The 23,131-nt window shown below is 46.2% G+C and overlaps 1 protein-coding gene across 2 annotated transcripts in view; it reads right to left on the bottom strand.

Annotated features, from left to right (window-relative positions):
- SH2D4A (SH2 domain containing 4A) overlaps positions 1-23,131 on the bottom strand; it is a 195,893-nt gene that overhangs the window by 11,144 nt on the left and 161,618 nt on the right. For both annotated transcript variants that reach the window (XM_088448273.1, XM_088448274.1), the window contains 3 exons: positions 20,247-20,388; positions 17,774-17,978; positions 14,509-14,648 (listed from right to left, as the gene is read on the bottom strand). In XM_088448273.1, the coding sequence (XP_088304399.1) occupies positions 14,509-14,648; positions 17,774-17,978; positions 20,247-20,388 (487 nt within the window). The remainder of the gene's footprint in view (positions 1-14,508; positions 14,649-17,773; positions 17,979-20,246; positions 20,389-23,131) is intronic.

The raw sequence follows: 23,131 nt of genomic DNA, 5'->3' as shown, positions 1-23,131 counted from the left end.
GGGTCCTTCCTGCCACGTGCAGAACTGGACCCTGGCCTCCTGGCCTGATATAGCTTCCTTAGCCTGCAGCCTCGGTGCTTTATAGTACCACAGTCTGAGAGTTTGCCTCTTGCAAGATCCGGACTCAGGCCTCCTGGCCCCCAATGGCTCGCTTAGCTTCACTGGGCTCTCTTGGCTGCTACAGTCTCGCCTAGACTGTCCCCAGCAGCCTGACTGCTCGGCCTTCTCATTAGCTCACACCTGAGCTCTCTCCTCCTCCTGGTAGGTGTATCACCACTCAGTATTTCAACCCTGTGTGGGAGGATCTCCCCAATCCCACACAGAATCTGCTGCTCACCAACGCCATCTCTGGTGATACTGCCACAATATATATATATATATATATATATATATATATATTATATATATATATATACATACACACACACACACACACACACACACACACACACGCTTCTTCCTGTCGCAGCTCAGTAGTGTACTACAAGTTGCTGACAGGGACGGGCACCTTGCATACGTAGGCCCCGCCCATTGCAGAATAATCTGATTTGCTGAAAACCGGGAAAGAGGTGGAGCTAGTCATATTGGCCCTGTCCCCTGCATTGGTAGCGTGTGTGTGTGTGGGGGTGGTGGTGTTTGTCAGGGGGGTTTCTGCCTCCGCTCTTCTGTGCCTGTTGCTTGAGCAATAGTGTGGGAGTAGCGACAACAGTGGGTACGGAATTAGGGGAGGGAGAAAGCTGGAACAATGGAGGAGAGATTCCCCCATCAGGGCTGGCGTCCGGAGGCATCCGCCTCCATTGTCAGTTCCGCTCCTGTCTAAAGGTATGAACTATAAGCCCGGCTATCTTTCATTAATCCTGTATTAACACTGATTTGTAATGGAATTGCAAAAAAGCTGCAGCTTTCACCAATGTTAAAAAGTCCCGAGACCTAGTTTGCAACGAGTTGCATTTGGGAATTTGTCTCACTTGCCCATGGTTGGAATTTCTTATATTTCCATTATTTGTTGATATTATGACTGAATTATGTTATTATTAACATAATATAGGCAAAAAGTGGATATCAAAATGAAGTCCCTCCAGTTATCTATTTATTTTACTGGTAACATATTAAACAAGTAAGTAATTCAAGTTAACAATAAAATAGAATAAAAAATAGAATTTTAACTTTCATTGATCCTGGGACATTTTGCATAGATGACAGTAATTCCTATCTTTAAATGGTACCTCAGATTGAACTTGGAGCCCGATTCAGACCCCGTCTGCGCATGCGTATGCATCGCAGTGAGCGAACCAGTCACTGCGTCCGGTTATCGTGTAGTACACAGACTGGATGCTACTTTGAGCGACAGCGCCGTTTATGGGTGGTAACAGGGGAAGGTGCTGCGAACGCAAGCGTGTCTGGGAGTCAAAACGGAGTTTTATGGGTGTGCATAATTAGCAAAGAAGCATCATTATATGCGTCACTAGGTTGTTTTTCAGTCTGCAGTGATTGCAGTGCCTGCGGTGTGGTAGGGTCTACCTCAAGCGCTGCATGCTGCTCCGATGGCTATCGAGGTCACCGATTAATCACACACTTCCTGGAGATGACGTGTGCTTTGAAAGAAAGGTGGGCGTCCGGCGTGCGCTCACTGCCATCACTCTCTAAGTCATAGAGGGTGTCCAGACAGTGCGATCGTTTCAGGTAAAAAATTGCACGAAAAGACGCTTCGTGCTACCGAATCATGCCACGGCATGGCACAACTAGAAGGTCTGTTTATTGTGCAAGGAAGTAAGATGTATGTAGTCACACCTGTGCTTGCATCTTTTACTGATGTTACAGAATGGGAGGAGCCAATTTAAAACATGTACTCACAACACTGAATGGGAAGAGCCAATGAGCTAAGTAACGGTGACACGTAGCTTACGCTCCATGATTACTTAGCACAGTCTAGTATTTATTTTGTTACAGAAGTGTAATGAAAGAAAGGTGGGCGTCCGGCGTGCGCTCACTGCCATCACTCTCTAAGTCATAGAGGGTGTCCAGACAGTGCGATCGCAGCATTTGCATACCCGGCCCCTTTTAGCCGCGTGAGAGCGCAGCTTAGTGACCAGGTCTGAATCGGGCCCTAGGCTCCAAGACCATAATATGAGTGTAGTCCATAAAATTCCCCGTTGTTACCATTTTACTGTAATACACTAGTATGTTTTCAGTGGAAACATCTTGAAAAGTTCGAGGGCAATCCAGAAAGTAAAGACTGTCAGCACATTCCAGCCATGCAGGTCATTCTCCCTCCCCCAATTCATGGTCGGACGGTCTCTGTAACCTGTTTCCTAGACAGTATATCGCTATACACTTCAGAATTCATCCGGCTGCTTCTGTCTTATCATTAATAAACACTAGTGACCCAGTACTACTGAAGCTGTATACCCATGCCATCACCCTGCCTCCAATGTGTGTTACAGATTATGTGGTATGCTTCGGTTCATGAGCCATTCCAAGCCTTCTCCATACTTTTTTCTTCCCATCATCCTGGTCCAGGTTGATCGTTGTTTGTAAGTTTGCAAGCAGGTTCCTCTTACCTCTATGGGACATATTCAATAGGGCGCGAGGTTTAGCGGTGTTCAATTATAAAAATAGTGGTCGCGGGGTTTTCAGCTCTGAAAATCCTGCGCTGTGTAAAAAAAAAAAGTAAATAAATTCTTCACTCACCTGTCTGGGGGTCTCCGGTGGCTTCTGCGGTTCCTGGTGGCCTCCCCTCTATCTTCTTACTGGAGAGGGCTTCTGGGAGTCTCGGGGGTTGCTGGTAGGCTCCAGGGACTGGTGGGAGGGACAAGGGCTGCTGGGAGATGTAGTTCTCCCAGCGCCCATTCTGGGGGTGCCACACATACACCGGGGGTCTCACACACAGTCACTCATACACACTTACAAGCACCACACACACTGACATACTCACCCTGCTGCAGAAGAGCTGGCTCACGACGCTGGATGCAGAAGGTAAGTAATTAAGGACTAATTAAGTTAATTGGAAACTTCCAATTGGTTAATTAGTCCTAAGGGGGGGGGGGTGCCGCCGGAGTCCCAGAGCAAGTCCCACTGATTTTTCTTAAAAATAACGATTTTAGGAATAATCACGCTTGCTCTGGAGGTGCGAGAATAAAAACCTCCCGGCGTGCAAAAAAACCCAAAACACGCACCTATTTGATTTGCAAAAAACCCGCACCTGCAGGAAAAACCTCGCAGGGGAGAGTTTTTTGCAAATCATGCACACAATTGAATATACCCGTGTATGTCTGTTATTACCCAGTCTTGTTTTATTACTGTTTGTTCCCAATTGTAAAGCATAATGGAATATGCTGCACTATGGGCCTGATTCAGAGCCACTCGTAAGCGGCAGCTCGTTCGCTCCGAGCGATGTTTGGCCAACTGCGCATGCGTACGAATCGTTATACGCATGCGCGAACCAGTCAGTGCGGTTGAAATTCATGTGCTCGCAAAATAGCGAATACCTGATAATTTGAGTGACAGAATGAGGCGTATGTGGGTGGAAACAGGGGAAGGTGCTTGAAAACGGGGAGTGGAAATCAGAACGTAGGCGTGCTTAAAGGTCAAAACGGGCGTTTTATGGGTGTGCATAATTAAAACAGCAGCGTCATTAACCACGTCACTGGGTTATTTTATAGCCAGAACTGCTCGCAAAATTGTGGTAGCAAAAACCGACCACAAGAATAGCGAGCAGCTCATACCCTGTTCGATGTACTCGATTAATCTAATAAATAGCGGACATGACGTAGGATGCGAGCGGCCAGGGGGCGTAGTTTCCCAAAAAACGACCGCAAGTTTTATTCGCTCGTTCAGACCTAGAGGCATGAACAGACCGCAAACAGCGAACGGTTCATTTGAATAGCCACCCCTATTTTCAGGACGAGCGAGCGCTAATTGCGTCCGGCTCTGAATCAGGCCCTATATTAGTAACTGTTAATAATCTGTCTAAAGAATGTAACTGAGCTGGCTTTTTTAGATGTTTTTTTTGGAAAAGCAAAAGGTCTAATCTGGCCTTTCTATTCTTAAATCTTATGAATTGTTTGCACCTTGTGGTGACCCCGCTGTCAGGGCCGGATTGATAATGGGGCGGATGGAGCTGCAGCTCCAGGCCCCCTTTCAAGATAGGCCCACAGCATCTGCTGTGCTGCTGTAGACAGGAATTTTTTTCCCTGCTACAGCAGCAGCTAGTGCCCGTCTGAGGCCCCGCTTCCCCAACTGGTGGCCGCTATTCCCCGCCCCTCTGCGCCGACAGATCAAATCCCGGCATAGATTAAGCACATGGTGGCGCAGAGGAAGGCTTCACTAGCCCTCCCTGCGCCGCATTAGCATAGTGGCTCGGTGGCGCCATGTGAACTCGCGGCGTGCAAGGTCACATGTTACACTATCACATATCTGCAGCTCTGCGCCACCAAGAAAGATTGTCCCGACTCCTGGCTGCATCCTACCAGTTAGCTGAGGCGAGATCCGGGAGGACTGCCCGCCTGGCCATGGACTGTCCTCCTGAGATGTCAGTATGGAACTGTCCTGCTGGCTGCTGCTGATCGGGGAAACAGAGCAGAAGTGTTGCTGGCTGCAGCAGTGCTATTAGACGCCAGGTACTACAAGCTGTTTGTAACTGTACTGTACATGTAGTATATGTATATTATTTACGTGTATGTGTGTATATATATATATATATATATATATATACACACATACACACACACAGTATATATATATATATATATATATATATATATATATATATATACACACACACACACACACACACAGTACATATGTATATTATACACACACATATGAATATATATATATATATATATATATATATATATAATGTACAGTATGTGTGTATGTAACTGTGTGTGTGTGTATATATATATATATTGGCCAGCTCTCTCTTGCTTCCATGCAATTAATTGCACTGGAGTCCTCCTCGCTTACCAAATACCAAGCAGGAACAGATATCTTAATACATGCTACTGGTGACTGAGAAGAAATCACTCTGAACCCCACATTAATGCATCAACATTTCAGAACGCTTTACTTCAGTTCTTTCGTCAGGATACACAAAAGGGATGTAGTTATGTGACTGGTGGCCTCGATGTGGCCGGTCTAAATCCTGACGGGGGAATGCCAGCAAGGGAGTTAAGATAGGCATCAAACTACCGATGCCTATCTTAATCCCGACACCGGAACACAGGAGGACGTCAGCCCAAACGAGGCAAGTCCGGCGGCGCCCTTAGTGTTAGCGGCGGGGGGGGTTCGGTTTTTGGGGGTGAGGTTAGGGTTAAGCACCCCTAGGGGGGAGGGTTAGGGTTAGGAACCACTGGAGGGGGGAAGGGGGGATTAGTGTTAGGCACTAAGGGGGGAGGGTTAGATTTAGGCACGAAGGGGGAAGACTTAGGTTTGGGCATTAACGGGGAGGGTTAAGCTACAAGAAGGGAGGGTTAAGGTTAGGGGGAGAAGGGGGGAGGGAAAGTATACTTACCCGACCCATCGGGATACCAACCATCGGGGTGCCGCTGTCGGTATTTTGACAGGAGGCATCCTGACAGCCGGCATTACATACCAATTCCACACAAAAACATACAAAGACATACCTTTTATAGACTATATATATATATATATAAATAAATGTACATATGTGTGTGTATATAATATATTAGTGTTCACGCTAGGTTGTTTTAGCAGGACGCCATGCCCTGCCCAATTTTTAAAGGGAAAAATGAGCCCTGCCCTCTTTAGCAGCGCTGTTCGCAGATACGTTCACTTCACTTCTTCCTTATCGCCAGGACAGGCTCTTATGAGAGACCTCGTCCCAGCTATTAAAATGGATACATCCGAGCAGAAGAAGAATCCCTATTGCTGTGATTTATGGCGATTATGATTCTTCATTTTCAGGGAAAGACCACATATTTTAATAGATATACCCCTATAGCTATTAGTAAGGTAAGGTCTCTCATTTTATATAGAGAGATTTCCCATTCATGACCACTAAGTTACCCATATGCTATTTAGTACAGGGGGTTACATATTTACATAATCATTAAGTGCCTTTTTTTTCCATATTACAGTCATGTTAACAAGGGGTGTATCCCTTTGTTCAGTAAGCAAAGAACAGAGGGAGATTGAGGTTTTGAAGGGAGACGCTAATCACCCCCCTCGGCACAGTCCACACCACCTGTGCAGAACACACCCCCGCAACACCAGTCACACACCCCATATCACTAGTCAAACTACCACGGCGCTGGTGACACCCCCTGCAGTGGCACATGGTAGGCCCTTCATAAATTTCAGCTCCAGGCCCATGTGGACCTTAATCTGGCACTGCCCGCTGTATTTGCTCTTGTGATGTCTTCTCTTTATGGCAGACTTGGATAATGATACCCCTGCCTCATGGAGAGTGTTCTTCACTTTGCTGAATTTTGTGGAGGGGTTTTTCTTTACCATGGAAAGGATCCTGTGATCATCCACCACTTGTCTTCCATGGACGTCCAGGCCACAACTGTTGTCTTCTATGGACGTCCAGGCCTTTTTGTGTTGCCGAGCTCACAAGAGCATTCTTTTTTTTTCTCAGAATGTACTAAACTGTTGATTTAGCCTAAGGATGGCCTGTTTCAGGTAAAAAATTGCACGAAAAGACGCTTCGTGCTACCGAATCATGCCACGGCATGGCACAACTAGAAGGTCTGTTTATTGTGCAAGGAAGTAAGATGTATGTAGTTACACCTGTGCTTGCATCTTTTACTGATGTTACAGAATGGGAGGAGCCAATTTAAAACATGTACTCACAACACTGAATGGGAAGAGCCAATGAGCTAAGTAACGGTGACACGTAGCTTACGCTCCATGATTACTTAGCACAGTCTAGTATTTATTTTGTTACAGAAGTGTAAATCAGTATATACTGTAAAGTATTAATTTTGGGGCACCAGACTTGCCTATTCAGAGCTAGACCTGTTATCTGCACCCATTCTAATAGCTACAGGTATCAGCTTACTCTGAATGTTTCCCTGCACCCCTTGTACCAGTGGCTGTGTTGCGATATGTAGAGCTAGCTGTTACTTTTGTACTATTTTACTATTGTATTGTACTGTACTGTTTTACCCTGTACTGTCTTATTGTTATGCCCTCTGTAAGGCGCTTCGGACCACTTGTGGCACCCTATACATAAAGTTTATTATTATTAATGATAATACTAATAATAATAATAACAATTACCTATTGGAACTTTTATTGATTTGGAATTTCAAATATCACTCTGAATGACCTATAGGTCATAATGATAATAATAATAATAACGTGCATAATACCCGCTTGCTAAATCTTTTAATTTAGTTTAAAAGAAAAAGGCCTCTGAGTCCCACTGCACAGTATGACAGCATGGTAACAGCAGCTCAGACCCCTGGGAAAATCTGGGATCCAATGTCCCTGTTATGGAAAAGTGTCTCACCAGATAAGGCAGGAAAACTTGGTTTGTAGAGTAGCCTGCGAGGAGGGCAGGATAACTTGGTTAGATGAGTTGCCTGCCAGGAGGGCAGGATTTCTTGGCTAGATGAGTTGCCTGCCAGGAGGGCAGGATTTCTTGGCTAGATGAGTTGCCTGCCAGGAGGCCAGGATTTCTTGACTAGATGAGTTGCCTGCCAGGAGGGCAGGATTTCTTGGCTAGATGAGTTGCCTGCCAGGAGGGCAGGATTTCTTGTCTAGATGAGTTGCCTGCCAGGAAGGCAGGATAACTTGGCTAGATAAGTTGCCTGCCAGGAGGGCAGGATTTCTTGGCTAGATGAGTTGCCTGCCAGGAGGGCAGGATTTCTTGGCTAGATGAGTTGCCTGCGAGGAGGGCAGGATTTCTTGGCTTGATGAGTTGCCTGCCAGGAGGGCAGGATAACACAGGCTGAAAATAGTTCAGGTGTAAATGTACAGTTTGATTACACACAGTAGGGCTGAGAAAACTGTAGCTGCTGATTATACAGAGGAAGCACGGACCCAAAGGCTTGGGCCTGCATACACTGACCACAGCATGTGGATGGTGAATAGTTCAGGTGTAAATGTACAGTTTGATTACACACAGTAGGGCTGAGAAAGCTGTAGCTGCTGATTATACAGAGGAAGCACGGACCAAAAGGCTTGGGCCTGCATACACTGAGCACAGCATGTGGATGGTGAAAACAGACAGCAAGCTAACAGCATTCAGAGCAGAGTGGAACAACAGTCTTGAATAATTGAGCTACCTGCTGAAGCCTGGAAGGCAGTGTGGAGGAAGACGGAGAGTGGTAAATAGAAGCAGCGGCTGAAGTGTAGACAATCACGGAGGATAGGAGGAAACTCTATAACCGGCGAGAATGAATCTGGAAGCTACAAATAGGAGGAGCAGCCAATCAGCAGCATATGGAGTATGAGTCACTCTCTGCAGCATCCCCGGTGCTTGGTAATCAGCGGAACCGGATTCTGAGTCAGTGTAGGTCCCGAGCCGGTGGGAAACAAGCCGCTGCCATGGCTTGTGACAGCACCCCCCCTTGACGCGGGGTTGAAGAACCCCCAGAGCCTGGTTTAAAGGGAAATTCCTGAAAAACATCCTCTTCAACCTGGGAGCATGTAAGGCATCTTCTGGAATCCAGGAACGTTCTTCCGGACCATAGCCCTTCCAATGGACCAGAAGCTGCAACCGACCTCTAGATACTCTAGAATCCAGCACTTTCTCAACCACAAACTCCTGTTGACCGTGGACCACCACCGGAGCAGGCCTGAAAGAACTCCAGTTCCCAAATCTATCTGAATTATGGACTGGCTTTAATAAAGAGGCATGAAAAGTGTTGTTAATCTTTAACGAATTTGGTAGTTGGAGTTTGAAAGCAACTGGGTTAACTTGAGAAATGATCCGGAAAGGACCAATAAACCGAGGACCCAATTTGTGAGAGGGTTGCCGGAGTTTGATATTTCTAGTGGACAGCCACACTAAGTCCCCCCTTTTGAATGTGCAAGGCCTCCGATGTCTATCTGCCAATTTCTTGGAGAGATGCCTTGAGGAGATTATGATGCATCTTGGCCCAAATACCACGGAGTCTGGAAACAGTCCCTGCATCAGAGGATCTGGAGAATGATAAATCAAATGAATTGGCCCAAGGATGTTGGCCCGTCACACAATAGAAGGGTGAAACTGAAGATACAGAGTGACAGGAATTGTTAAAAGTGAATTCAGCCATGGGAAGATGAGACACCCAATCATTCTGGAATTTTGAGACGTAACACCGTAAATATTGCTCCAGGGTTTGATTAGCACGTTCTGTCTGCCCATTAGACTGTGGGTGATATCCTGAAGACAAGCTGAGACTGATACCCAGTGCAACAAATTGTGTCCCACAGTCGGAAACAATGTCACAGGGAAGACCATGCAAACGAAAAATATGTTCCAAGAAGAGGACAGAAAGTTCTTTGGCAGATGGCAATTTGGACAGAGGAATAAAGTGCATCATTTTGCTAAAGCGGTCCACGATAGTCCAAATAACTGAACAGCCAGCAGAGCGAGGAAGGTCCACAATGAAGTCCATCGCAATGTGTGTCCAGGGTATTTTTGGTGTGGAAAGAGGAAGCAGTAATCCTGATGGTGGGGGTACAAGGAGTCTTGTTACGAGCACAAACCTCACATGCCAAAACAAACTCCCGAACGTCCAAAGCCAAAGACGGCCACCAAACCGCACGAGACATTAATTCAATGGTCTTATTGATGCCTGGATGTCCGAAAGCCCGTCTCACATGGAAGTCCTGTAGGACAGCTTTTCTCAAATTTACAGGAACAAACAGGCAATTGGACGGTCTACCAGGAGGCGAATCCTCTTGAAACACAGACAGATCCTCAGCCAAATTTCGAGATAAAGCCACCTGGATACAAGATCTGGGAATGATGGATTCTTTGATCACAGTATCCTGTTGGACAGGAGTGAAACTCCTGGACAATGCATCAGCCTTGATGTTAGTAGATCCGGGTCGAAAAGAAATGAGAAAATTAAATCTGGTAAAAGATAGTGCCCATCGTGCTTGCCTGGATTTAAGACTCTTGGCCGATTCAATGTATGCCAAATTTTTGTGGTCGGTGAGGACAGAGATCTGGTGTTTGGCTCCTTCAAGCCAATGTCTCCAATCTTCAAATGCCAACTTAATGGCAAGCAGCTCCCTGTTCCCAACGTCATAATTACACTCGGCTGAAGAAAATTTATGTGAAAAAAATGCACATGGATGGAGTTTGCTATCCAACGGATTATTCTGAGAGAGAATAGCTCCTGCCCCAATCTCAGAGGCGTCCACCTCAACCACAAAAGGCAGATCTGGATCCGGATGTTTGAGAACAGGGGCGCTGGTGAAAGCAAGATTGAGATGTTCAAAGGCCCGAACTGCCTGACTAGGCCAGTTAGAAGCATCCGCACCTTTCTTGGTTAACTCTACTATGGGGGCAACAATGGAGGAAAACGAGCCAATAAATCTCCGATAGTAATTGGAAAAACCAAGGAAACGTTGAATGTCTTTCAATGTAGTAGGCTGAACCCAGTCCAATACTGCTTTAAACATTCCAGGATCCATGGAGAAGCCATGAGGAGAAATAATATATCCAAGAAAAGATACTTGCTCCACATGAAACTCACACTTCTCCAACTTCGCAAATAACAAATTCTCTCTCAATTTAGATAGGACCTGACAGACATGCTGGACATGCTGGTGCATGGAATGAGAGTAAATCAGGATGTCATCGAGATAAACAACCACAAAAATGCCAAGAAACTCCCGGAGTACATCGTTGATAAAGTCTTGAAAGACTGCTGGAGCATTAGCCAATCCAAACGGCATAACTAAATTTTCATAGTGCCCCGTATGCGTATTGAATGCCGTTTTCCATTCATCTCCGGTCTTGATCCAGATCAAATTATAAGCTCCACGGAGATCAATCTTGGAAAAAATGGAAGCTTGCCAGAGCTGATCAAAAAGTACCGAGATCAAGGGCAAAGGGTACGAGTTTTTGATGGTGATTTCGTTCAATGCCCTAAAGTCAATGCAAGGACGTAATGACCCATTCTTCTTCTGGATGAAGAAGAAACCAGCCCCAACCGGAGATTTAGAAGGACGGATGAATCCTTTAGCCAAGGCATCCGCAATATACTCCTCCATGGCCTTATCCTCAGGTATAGAAAGAGAATAGAGACGACCCTTGGGTAACTTGGCTCCTGGTAACAGCTGTATGGCGCAATCATACGGACGATGAGGTGGTAGAGAATTGGCCTTTGATTTAGAAAAAACATCTGCAAAAAGATGGTATTGAGCAGGAAGTCCTGGAAGAGACTCTGAGACAGCAGAGATAGCCGTCCGGATGGGTGTAGATAAACAGCAATTTTGACACGCTGGACTCCATTTGACAATATCCCCCATAATCCAATCAATGACGGGATTATGGGTCATTAACCATGGAAACCCCAAAATGACGGGAGCAAAAGGACACTGGAGTAGCAAAAAAGAAATCATCTCCGAATGCAAAATTCCAACTGAGAGACGAAGTGGTGGTGTCTTGAATTTGATAAGACCATTAGCCACCAGACCACCATCTAACCCACAAATAGGAACCTCTTGAGGTAAAGGAACTGCAGCTAAACCTAAGGAATGAAAAAATGATAAGTCCATGAAGTTCCCAGCAGCACCGCTGTCCACAAACGCCGATACAGAATGGACGGATTGCGACAGATGTACCACCGCAGGAACTAGCAACAAATTTTTTGAGGAAACAGATGCCAGGCCTAACTGTAACTCCTTTTTTACATTCAGACCCGATCTTTTACTGGCCTATGTGGGCAAGATTTCAGCGAGTGACCTCTAGCTCCACAATATAGGCAGAGGCCTTGAGATCATCGTCTTTGTCTCTCCCTGGGCGATAGCCGGAAAGCTCCCAGTTGCATGGGTTCCTCAGAGTCCTCCGCCAGCAGCCAGGAAGGTGACTGAGGCGACTGTACAGAAACACTGCGTTCTCGTTTGCGTTCTCGGAGGCGACGGTCAATACGGATGGCTGAAGAGATTAAGTCGTCAAGGGACTCAGGTGATGGATGTTGGACCAAAATGTCCTTGATGGCATCCGAAAGACCCAAGTGGAATTGGCTACGCAATGCCGGGTCGTTCCATCCTGAATCCACTGCCCATCTCCGAAACTCTGAGGAATAATCCTCTGCGGGATTCTTTCCCTGCCGAAGAGCCCGCAGCTTGGATTCGGCCAAAGAACTATGGTCAGGATCTGCATATAATAATCCAAGAGCATTAAAAAAGGCATCTACTGATAAAAGCGCAGAATGTGTTGAAGCGAGACCAAATGCCCAAGTCTGTGGATCTCCTTGTAAGAGCGAGACCACTAATCCTACCCGCTGAGTCTTGGATCCAGAAGATAAAGGTCGGAGACGAAAATAGAGTTTACAACTCGCAGGGAAGTTCAGGAACTGAGTACAGTCTCCAGAAAACCTATCAGGGAGATTCATTTTAGGTTCCTTGGGAACGGTTCCAGGAGTGGATGCCCGAACATCCTCAAATCTTATAGAGAGCTCCTGAACTTTTTGGGTAAGCACTTGGATCTGTGTGGCAAGGATTTGTGCAGGGCTTTGAGCCTGCTCCATAATGAAGGATACGGAACGCACAGACTTAAATACAAAGTTGGCCGGTTATAATGTTATGGAAAAGTGTCTCATCAGATAAGGCAGGAAAACTTGGTTTGTAGAGTAGCCTGCCAGGAGGTCAGGATTTCTTGGCTAGATGAGTTGCCTGCCAGGAGGTCAGGATTTCTTGGCTAGATGAGTTGCCTGCCAGGAGGTCAGGATTTCTTGGCTAGATGAGTTGCCTGCCAGGAGGCCAGGATTTCTTGGCTAGATGAGTTGCCTGCCAGGAGGGCAGGATTCCTTGGCTAGATGAGTTGCCTGCCAGGAGGGCAGGATAACTTGACTAGATGAGTTGCCTGCCAGGAGGGCAGGATTTCTTGGCTAGATGAGTTGCCTGCCAGGAGGGCAGGATAACTTGGCTAGATAAGTTGCCTGCCAGGAGGGCAGGATTTCTTGGCTAGATGAGTTGCCTGCCAGGAGGGCAGGATTTCTTGGCTAGATGAGTTGCCTGCCAGGAGGGCAGGATTTCTTGGCTAGATGAGTTGCCTGCCAGGAGGGCAGGATTTCTTGGCTAGATGAGTTGCCTGCCAGGAGGGCAGGATTCCTTGGCTAGATGAGTTGCCTGCCAGGAGGGCAGGATTTCTTGGCTAGATGAGTTGCCTGCCAGGAGGGCAGGATAACTTGACTAGATGAGTTGCCTGCCAGGAGGGCAGGATTTCTTGGCTAGATGAGTTGCCTGCCAGGAGGGCAAGATAACTTGGCTAGATAAGTTGCCTGCCAGGAGGGCAGGATTTCTTGGCTAGATGAGTTGCCTGCCAGGAGGGCAGGATAACTTGGCTAGATAAGTTGCCTGCCAGGAGGGCAGGATTTCTTGGCTAGATGAGTTGCCTGCCAGGAGGGCAGGATTTCTTGGCTAGATGAGTTGCCTGCCAGGAGGGCAGGATTTCTCGGCTAGATGAGTTGCCTGCCAGGAGGGCAGGATTTCTCGGCTAGATGAGTTGCCTGCCATGAGGGCAGGATTTCTTGGCTAGATGAGTTGCCTGCCAGGAGGGCAGGATTTCTTGGCTAGATGAGTTGCCTGCCAGGAGGGCAGGATAACACAGGCTGAAAATAGTTCAGGTGTAAATGTACAGTTTGATTACACACAGTAGGGCTGAGAAAACTGTAGCTGCTGATTATACAGAGGAAGCACGGACCCAAAGGCTTGGGCCTGCATACACTGAGCACAGCATGTGGATGGTGAATAGTTCAGGTGTAAATGTACAGTTTGATTACACACAGTAGGGCTGTGAAAGCTGTAGCTGCTGATTATACAGAGGAAGCACGGACCCAAAGGCTTGGGCCTGCATACACTGAGCACAGCATGTGGATGGTGAAAACAGACAGCAAGCTAACAGCATTCAGAGTACAGTGGAACAACAGTCTTGAATAATTGAGCTACCTGCTGAAGCCTGGAAGACAGCGTGGAGGGAGACGAAGAGTGGTAAATAGAAGCAGCGGCTGAAGTGTAGACAATCATGGAGGATAGCTGGAACAACCAGACCGAGCTGTAGGAGGAAACTCTATAACCGTTGAGGGGGAATGAATCTGGAAGCTACAAATAGGAGCAGCCAATCAGCAGCATATGGAGTATGAGTCACTCTCTGCAGCATCCCCGGTGCTTGGTAATCAGCGGAACCGGATTGTTACAGTCCCTGTCACAGTTATCACTACTGAAACTCCTATAGCTATGCCTCTGTTTTCCTTACAATTTCTGTCTGCCAATATTTTCTGCTCTGACATTTTATCAACCTCCTTAGCTGCTGACCAAGTAACCTTACATATAAAGTATGTTATTAGCACCAAACTATTCTCTAGTGCTCACCGTGAAACCATGAAGCAATGTGGGCTCCAGATCTGTCCCATCCTGCCATCAGGGGAAGCTGTTCTTCTTTATACCATTTGATGATGTTCTCACGACTACAGCTGGAGTTTAGTCTTCTTATACCCTGTCTCCTCTCAGATCTAAATTACATTAAAGCACAACCTATTAGTGTATATGTGACCAATACTCTTACATACACATGTATATAATGCTAAGAAATGTTTCTTTTACATTGATTGCATAGAGAATGTCAAAAGCATTGAATTTACTTATTGTGGTTACATGTAATTATCTAAAACAGCAAACTTGTAAACTAATCAAGCTGTGAGAGCAAATTAATCCTTCCATCCCAATCTAGTAGGAATGGAAGAATCCTATCTCTGGGAGGTTTCAGGGCCAGCATTTAAGAAGTGCAAATAGGGTGACTGCAATGGGCACATAAATAATGTGGGTGTTGGACTATGTTGGTTTAAGACTTTAAAGCTGGGTACAAAACTGTATAATGTATGGTAGGCATAAGACTGAGAGGTGTGTGCGACTCATAAGGTGGGCACTGGACTGTAGTTGGCATAAGATTGATAACCATAGTTTAGGGCTGCATAAGATGTGCATCTGGCTGCAGGGGTGGGCAGATTGAAATTATGCGGACACGTGACCATGTGGTAGCATGGGGCTGTTTGCGGTGGATATGATGTTATTTTATACCAGCCTTATTTGATGAGCATTAGACATCAATTGGTGCCTTCCCCTTAATCTGGCCACATATGCTGTGATATGGTGGACAATATACACCAAATAGTTCAATATCAGTATATGTGACCCAAAAATAACCGTAATGTGAGATAAAGATCTTATCAAAATCAACGGAATCATTATCAGGTGTGATGGAAAATGCAGGTGGAAGTTGACTGTTAACTGCCTATGTGCCTGGTCATCTGCTGACTTGGCTAGACAGACTGCAATGAAGCAGAAAATTATTTGGCTGTCCTACCAAGGAGAGGAACAATTTCACCCATGGCCGGCTCTAGGCACGTTCCAACTGAGCGGCCATGCAAGGGTGTCACCCTTTGTGGAAGCACTGATTCCCCTCTGCCCGCCCAGCTGATTTCCCGGCCGCCCGGCGCTTAGAAGACATATACACAGAATGAGACTGTCACAATCACTGAGTGACAGACCGTCTGGATCTGGCAGCGCTCTACGGCCATGTGACCACTTGCTGATTTGACATCACATGCCGTCATCCCTTCGCGCGCACTGGCCTGCTCTGCTTTGGCTGCTGCGATGCAGGACCGAGGGAGAGGAGCACACATACCACGGCGCCCACGTTAACCGGGCAGCAGCCGGCAGGGGCCAGGGCGCGGTCAGGAGTGAGGACCGTTAGTGACAGTGCCACACGGTCACAGTGAACTGTAGGAATGGCCATCGGTGGGGTTTCCATCGATGGTTACCGTCAATGGTCCTATCGGTGATTACCACTGATGGCACAAAAACCATCTATGGTGAACCATCAATGGTTTGCACTCCCTCGATGGTCACTTTTGCCGTGGGCAAGGCGGGCCGTGGACAAATCAAAAATGGGGGTGGGGCTTAATGGCCACCAGGGGCAAGGCTAAGTCCTGTCCTGCCATGAAAAAGCCCCCAAAACATTGTTTCCCACTTATCCATCAATGGCAGAGAACCATTGGTTCTCTGCCATCAATGACAAAACTAGTTACCATCGGCCAACAACCATTGATGTTTTAAAAACATTGATGGACGATGGTCATCCATAGTGCACTGCAGTGAGTGACTCCGAGTCTGGTATGCGGTGGCCAGGACTTGCGGGGGTGTTGGCGAGGAGGATTCAGTCAGGCAAGACTCAGAGGGGTAGGAGTGGGCCGCAGCGCTGCCGCAGGCACAGTGTGAGGTCAGCATGACCGGCGAAGCTGCATGCACTCCTGGAGTGGAGCTGACATTGAAGTTATTGGTGAGTTTGAAATTGAATATTATTGTATTTAATAGTAAAGAATTTGAGCTATAGGTGCTGACACACACTGCTGATTGAGGAGGGGCCTCTGGTGAAGGGTGAGGGGAGGGGGGCTGTCTGTAATGCAGTGAGCATGTGCTGAGTCTGGGGAAGGCTGAATAGTGGCTGAGGAGGGTGCTGGAGGAGCACTGGGATTGCAGTGAGCAGGGAAATAATTTGTTTCAGCTATCATCAGAATTATAACTATATGTATATATTTATATTTGGATTGGGGGGTGCTAGTTCCTCTGGAACCAGCCCTGACTCTCCCTCATCCAATTTTGCCCTCAAACTGAATAATGATCCTGTTGCTCGACTCGAGTAGAGGGTTCTGCAGCGTGTGGTCACATTAAGAACAATATAAACTTTTCTCTATGAATAAAAATAAATGTTATGAGGTTTATCAAGATAAATATATATAAATATAAATCTTCATTAATCATACAGTACCACCATATATCATTAATATGGATTAAAGAATGCTGACAAACAAACCCACAATAGTTTAGTCCCAATGTACTGGAGATAAGTCGGCAAGGTCTTCAAGTCCAATGGCAGATCCAGTATAACCACCCATGAAACAAGCATAAAGGAGCTCATTCAGATTCGGTCGTGAGCGCTCACAACCGGCTCGATGTTGTCCCACAGCGCATACGCACGACGGAGCCGGCTCCTATCGACGGGCGCTCCGTCATTAGGGGTCTCGTAGCAGACAGGGCGAGCTGTCGATGTTGAATGACAGCTCGCCCCGTTTGCTGGGCGGGCCGGGGGCGTGCCCGGCCAAAAGGAGGCATTCCAATCCATTGCTGATGTCAGTGGGGAACTGCCTGCTCGAACAAAGCAGGAAGCTCCCTGGGGCTTACGAGTGCCCAGACCCTATCCTAGGGTCTGGTCGTAAGCCCCGATGGTTGCGATGGTCTTGACCATCGCGACCATCACCCACACCTTAACGATCGACAAGGAGGCGGCCGTTCAGGATGCAAGCGGCCGCCCTGATTCAGAGCGACTGCTTGCATCTAACGACCGCCTCTGCATGCGGTCCAAAGTCCCAGCGCATTTTGTTCCAAAACATCAAAGAACTTCATCAGGGGGAAAAGGGACCCAAAAGACTGTTCTCAGATAAGTCTATTTGCATTTAATTATGGGTGCGCAGAATTATTGCACATTTACGATATTCACCAAAAATTACTGCCCGTTCAGGCATCTCTTACTTATTTGCAACAGATATATATTTATATTATTTATGGAAAGCATTTATACCTGTTGATCGGACTATTGCTGTTTACTGATGGTGATACTCTTGGCTTTGGAGGTAGAGGGGGTCGTTTAATTTCTGTTCCAAAATTTTTCGCCTTTCCAGCCACGTTACCTCTTTCAATAGCCTGCATTGACAGCCGCTTGTAATCATCCCTGGCCTGCTTAGCCATAGACCGCCGTCTTTCATCAGCTGCCTTCGACTTTTTTACTGGAAAATTAAAATAAAGTCAGGAATTAATTGTTCCTTTGTGACACGACAAATACTTTTTATACATTATCACTTTTTAATAAATGCTGTATGCTATTTGGATAGGATTACATAAGATGCCCCATGATCCACCAAGATGATAATGTGATTTACAGCACTAACTATGAACATATGTTCTCTCATTTGGGATATATTTCCATTACTAAAATAGCAAATGTTGCAGACTTCCTTTGATGTAGCCCCACATTTCTTCAATGCACAGACATGAAAGAGTAGCTTTACTGAAGAGTAAGGGAATGAAAAATAAAATGACATTTAACTGATTTGTGACCATCCATTGCTTGTATAAAAGCTGCGAGCAGAAATTTGACACAACAAAAATTTTCATGACATCACGACGGGTGCATGCCCCAAAGCATGTTATTATTGTTATTTCAGGCTACTTACACACCAAACACTGAATCACAGAAGGGGGGGGGGGGTATTTGAAAATCCAGTGATATCCTTTTGACAACTCAAGGAAATACTTTTAGGGGTCTATTTACTAAGCTTTGTTAGGAGATAAAGTGAACGGAGGTAAGGTACCAGCCAATCAGCTCCTAACTGCCTTGTCACAGGCTGTATTTGAAAAATAACAGTTAGGAGCTGATTGGCTGGTACCTTACCTCCGTTCACTTTATCTCCTAACAAAGCTTAGTAAATAGACCCCTAAATCTGGCAAGGTCACGGTGAGTGTACATATTTTGTGCAGCTAGTGGCATAGGGAAAATAAAGAATGGAAAACCATGGGGTGAGGGAATTTACTGTGGTGCTTGCAAGTTTGTAAACCCTTCAGAATTTTTTATATTTCTGCTGAAATTTGGCCTAAAACTACCTAAGATTTTCACACAAGTCCTAAAAGTAGATAAAGAGAACCAAATCGAACAAATAAAACATTTCTTACTGGCTGTCTATGAGCCAGTAAGAAATAGGAGAAATTCTGTGTCCAGGTGACAGGGATGAAGATTCACTACGGCCTCAAAGCACAGTCTTCTTATCTAAATATGTTTACTATTATACATGGTAAAGTGTGCAGTGAACAGTGTATCTGTAATAATTGTACACAGCAGTGATGGCAGCACTGTGCTGCAGGGTCCACACAGACATAAATCAGTGCACATGTGACATAAGAAAAGGAGCAGAATTATACAGTAGATCCTGGCAGGTGCTAAAAATAATTGAAAACACAAAACAAACCACTGCGCACTCATTGGGCGGAATTCAATTGTTTCCAGCCCCCAACGCGCCTGACGGAGCTATTCAATTGTTGCTCCTGTCAGACGCGATCAGCTGCTAGCGCTCCATTTCAGCTCGCAGCCCCAGAGGGGTGCGAGCTGAAATCGGCGAAAAGTGACCTGTTTGGGCGCCCAAATGGCACTTTGGTTGGGGTTAGCGGATTTACGCGGCTAAACCCGACCACTTTGGGCGCGATCCACGCGAAAAGCTGGCACAATTGAATAGCGGCCCGCGATCTCTCGTCACTTTATACGGGAGATCCGGGCCACAAAAACAATTGAATTCCGCCCATTGTATTATTCTAAATTTGTTTTTCTGTGAAAATATTTTTTAAAAATGACATGCATTCTTGCAGGGAGTTGCTGCTGTTTCAAACATTTTACATTCTTCTTATTTTGAATATTGGACATGAAATCAGTGCACATCTCTACACAATGCATGTCGATTTCCGTATTAACCATCCAAACTGCTAGATAATAGATCCAATTCTATGGAGGTCATATTGCCCGCTGATGGGCAACGATATGCAGAGATTTCAAACCCACAAGTACAAAAGGCTGTGGCAAGTCACAGCTGAAGAACAGAACTTGGCGTGAGAAATACACGCGGTCGCTACATCATAGCATTTCATATAAAGATTCAGACTCATTCGCACACATATGTACAAATGCAGCACATTAACTTGATCGGTGTGGTCTAGCTACATAGTTTCTCACTTTCAGTTTTTTTTATAGTGCAAATAAGACGCACATTTAAGCGAATAAGACGCTCAGTGCTACCAAGTGGCATGGGACCTGGTGCGCCAAAAGGAGCTGTTTGCCCGTGTGTGAGGACACATTTCTATATGATTTATTGCCCATATGAAATCTGTATACTAATTACTAATATGTTTATATTTGGTCTATGCAACTAATTAAACCTCTTTCAACCTCTCTTAAAAATAAATCAAATTGTTATGGTAATGAATAAAATACACCCTTTAACAATACTTACATGATGCTTGCCACTCAGAATCGTCCTTCTCTAACTTCTGTCTGACTTCTTGAGATTCTTTCCAGTTCATGTAAATTTCTTGAGTTCTTTCTTCTAATGTTTCAATTTCTTTTTCTTGTGCCCTTATTACAACAGATTTCTTCTGCAATACAATATAGTTATAAAACAAATTGCATATTGTCACCACAATTTTAAAATAAAGTACATTCTGATTTTGCTGAATCGTGATCTATCACGGTTATATTTAGATAATTGTATATCCCTCCTGGCAAAGATTAGAGGTGAACTCCGAGACTGGCGCTGGGGCACGTTCTCATGGCTGGCTAGGGAATGTATAATTAAAATTAATATACTTCCCAGAATACTTTACTTGCCCCAGACCCTCCCGACATGCGTCCCTAGGAGCTGGTTTCTGAACATTCACCGTCTGGTGAGGGATTTTGTTTGGGGAGGACGATGTCAATCACTGACAGTCTGCGTGCGGGTTCGCAGACCCGTTCTGCACATGCGCAGAACGGGTCATGCGCCTGCGCAGATTCCCGAACGTCGGGAATCTGCATTCAGCAGTGCACGCTGAATTGGGCCCTTAGTGCCCTATAACCAATGAAGGGAAATGATACTAATGATCCCATTTGAATGTATATGTCTCTGTTTTTTTACATATCAGCTTCATGACGGGGGTAAGGTGGAATCAGGGAGATTGCTAGTCTCTGCAGGGAGTCATGGAGATTTCTACTATTTCAGGGAGTCTCCCTGACAATCAGGGAGAGTTGGCAAGTACTGTATGATAATAGCTATATGAATTCTATTATACTCTTATTGAATTAAGAATACACATCATTATAGTTTTTAAATGGCAACATCCTGTGAAGATCTCAGGTAGCAAGAAGGTCATCTACTGGGGCAGACATAGGTAAACGTCAACAAAACAGTCAATAATGGAGACACTTTCAGTCGCTATAGTAGAACTAGCCTGCAGCTGCTTTTATTTTTCAAGTTGCAATGAACAAAAAGACTTAACTAGTGTTAAGACCACACAGAATAAAAATAAGCAAGTTTATTCATTGCAAGGTCAACTGTCTGTTATTCAGGTTGTACTCAGTGATTTTCCTCCAGGTAGTGACAAAAAACTAAAACAGACCTGATGGAATGAAGGTGTCGTTCGCCCTCCTCTATTCATACCAGTGACCCTGTGTTATCTGAAGCTGAATAAATTGAATGACACGCTTCTGTTGCCAAAATAAAATTATCTAGAGCAGTGGCTCCCAAACTGGGTGCCATGGCACCATGGGGTGCCTCACAGCACTAGTGTCACGTTTGGACTAGGGAGATTCTCTTCTGAGGGATTGGAAGTAGGGGTCCAAGGTTGGGAAAGGAACCGGAGGGGAGGGGCCTGGATATATGTATTCCTCATCCACAAGTACTGAATGTTGGCTAGACCTGACCAAAGGCGCAGAGTCTAACTTACTGGGAGGTGTTCACCAGTGACCCCTTCAATTGGGATTTGGGTTTAAGCTGCACCCAGCAAGCAGGTCGCGGCCCTTTGGTCAGGTATCCGGCACAAGTGGGAAACGGAAGAACACAATCGAAGGGAAAGCACAGGAGAACGATACTGGGAGATAGTACTCGGATGATGTACTGACTACACACACTGTGGATCCAGACGCAGAACTGGCAAAGGAGAATGACACTTAGGAAGTGGTACTTGGATGAGGTACTGAGTACACACACTGTGGATCCAGACGCAGATCTGGCACAGGAGAATGATACTAAGGAGATGGTACTGAGTACACACACTGTGGATCCAGACGCAGAACTAGCACAGCAGTTTGATACTTAGGAGATAGTACTCGGATGACATACTGAGTACACACACCGTGGATAACACTAGGAAGATATCACTAGAAGAAAGGAGCTTAGAACCTAGAACGCTGCAACAGCAAGTATTCACTGGAAGTAACAACATTGTACAGGCAACTTCCTGTTGTCCAGAGCCAGGCTAAATACCCTAAGGTAGCAGTCCATTGGAGGATCGTGTCAGCTGACAGCAACCAATGATACCATTGGGTAAAGGGCTAATCAGGTTATGTAGACTGTCATGGCTGCGTCCATGATGACAACCGCAGGAACCAAATCATGGAGCAGCACATGGATGTCTTAGCAGACCCCAGGCATAATCCTCAGCGCGTCACTCGCTGCCGCACCTGGCGTCTGACCGGTCGAGAGGTCAGGGGAAGCCGGCACTGAGGTGAGTAACGGACGATCCTAGGCCGCAACCTGACAACTTGCAGGGGTGCTTCGTTTTCGTGGTCCAGTACCAAATAAAATGATTTTTAGTCAGTGTGATAGGCAAAACCAATGCTAATGAGTGCCATTCAAAAAATATATTAACAAAAAGAAGCGCAGCCCTGTCAACCACCACATAACCAGTGGCGGAACTCCCGGAGACAATGGAGTCATTTGTCGCCAGGCGCCAGCCCTGAATGGGGCACCTAGCTCCATTGTCTGCCGGGCACTGCATGGAGAAGGAGCGCCGCCGATCGGCGCTCCACCTCCAGTTGCGTAACTACAGAGGGTGCAGGGGGTGCGGTCGCACCCCCTGCACCCTCCATTTGCCGGGCGCCCGCTGAGTGTGTTACCAGCGGGCGCCCGGCCGGAGGAGGAGCTCACTCCTTAGCTCCCTCCAGCTTCCGGGTCCCGCAGTGCACTATGGGAGTGACGTCATGACGTCACTCCCATAGTTCCGAGGAGCAGCTGCCAGGGACGGAAGGACGGCAGCAGCACTGGAGCGGGGTTTAAGGTAAGTATTGTTTTTTTTTATTGTATGTGTGTGTGTGCACGGGGGGGGCATTACTGGGGGCATTGCAGTGGGCACTACTGGGGGC

Source organism: Taudactylus pleione, unplaced genomic scaffold (assembly GCF_031769625.1).
Source record: "Taudactylus pleione unplaced genomic scaffold, aTauple2 ptg000454l, whole genome shotgun sequence".
Taxonomy (NCBI): Eukaryota; Metazoa; Chordata; class Amphibia; order Anura; family Myobatrachidae; genus Taudactylus; species Taudactylus pleione.
This window is presented reverse-complemented; position numbering and strand designations above follow the sequence as displayed.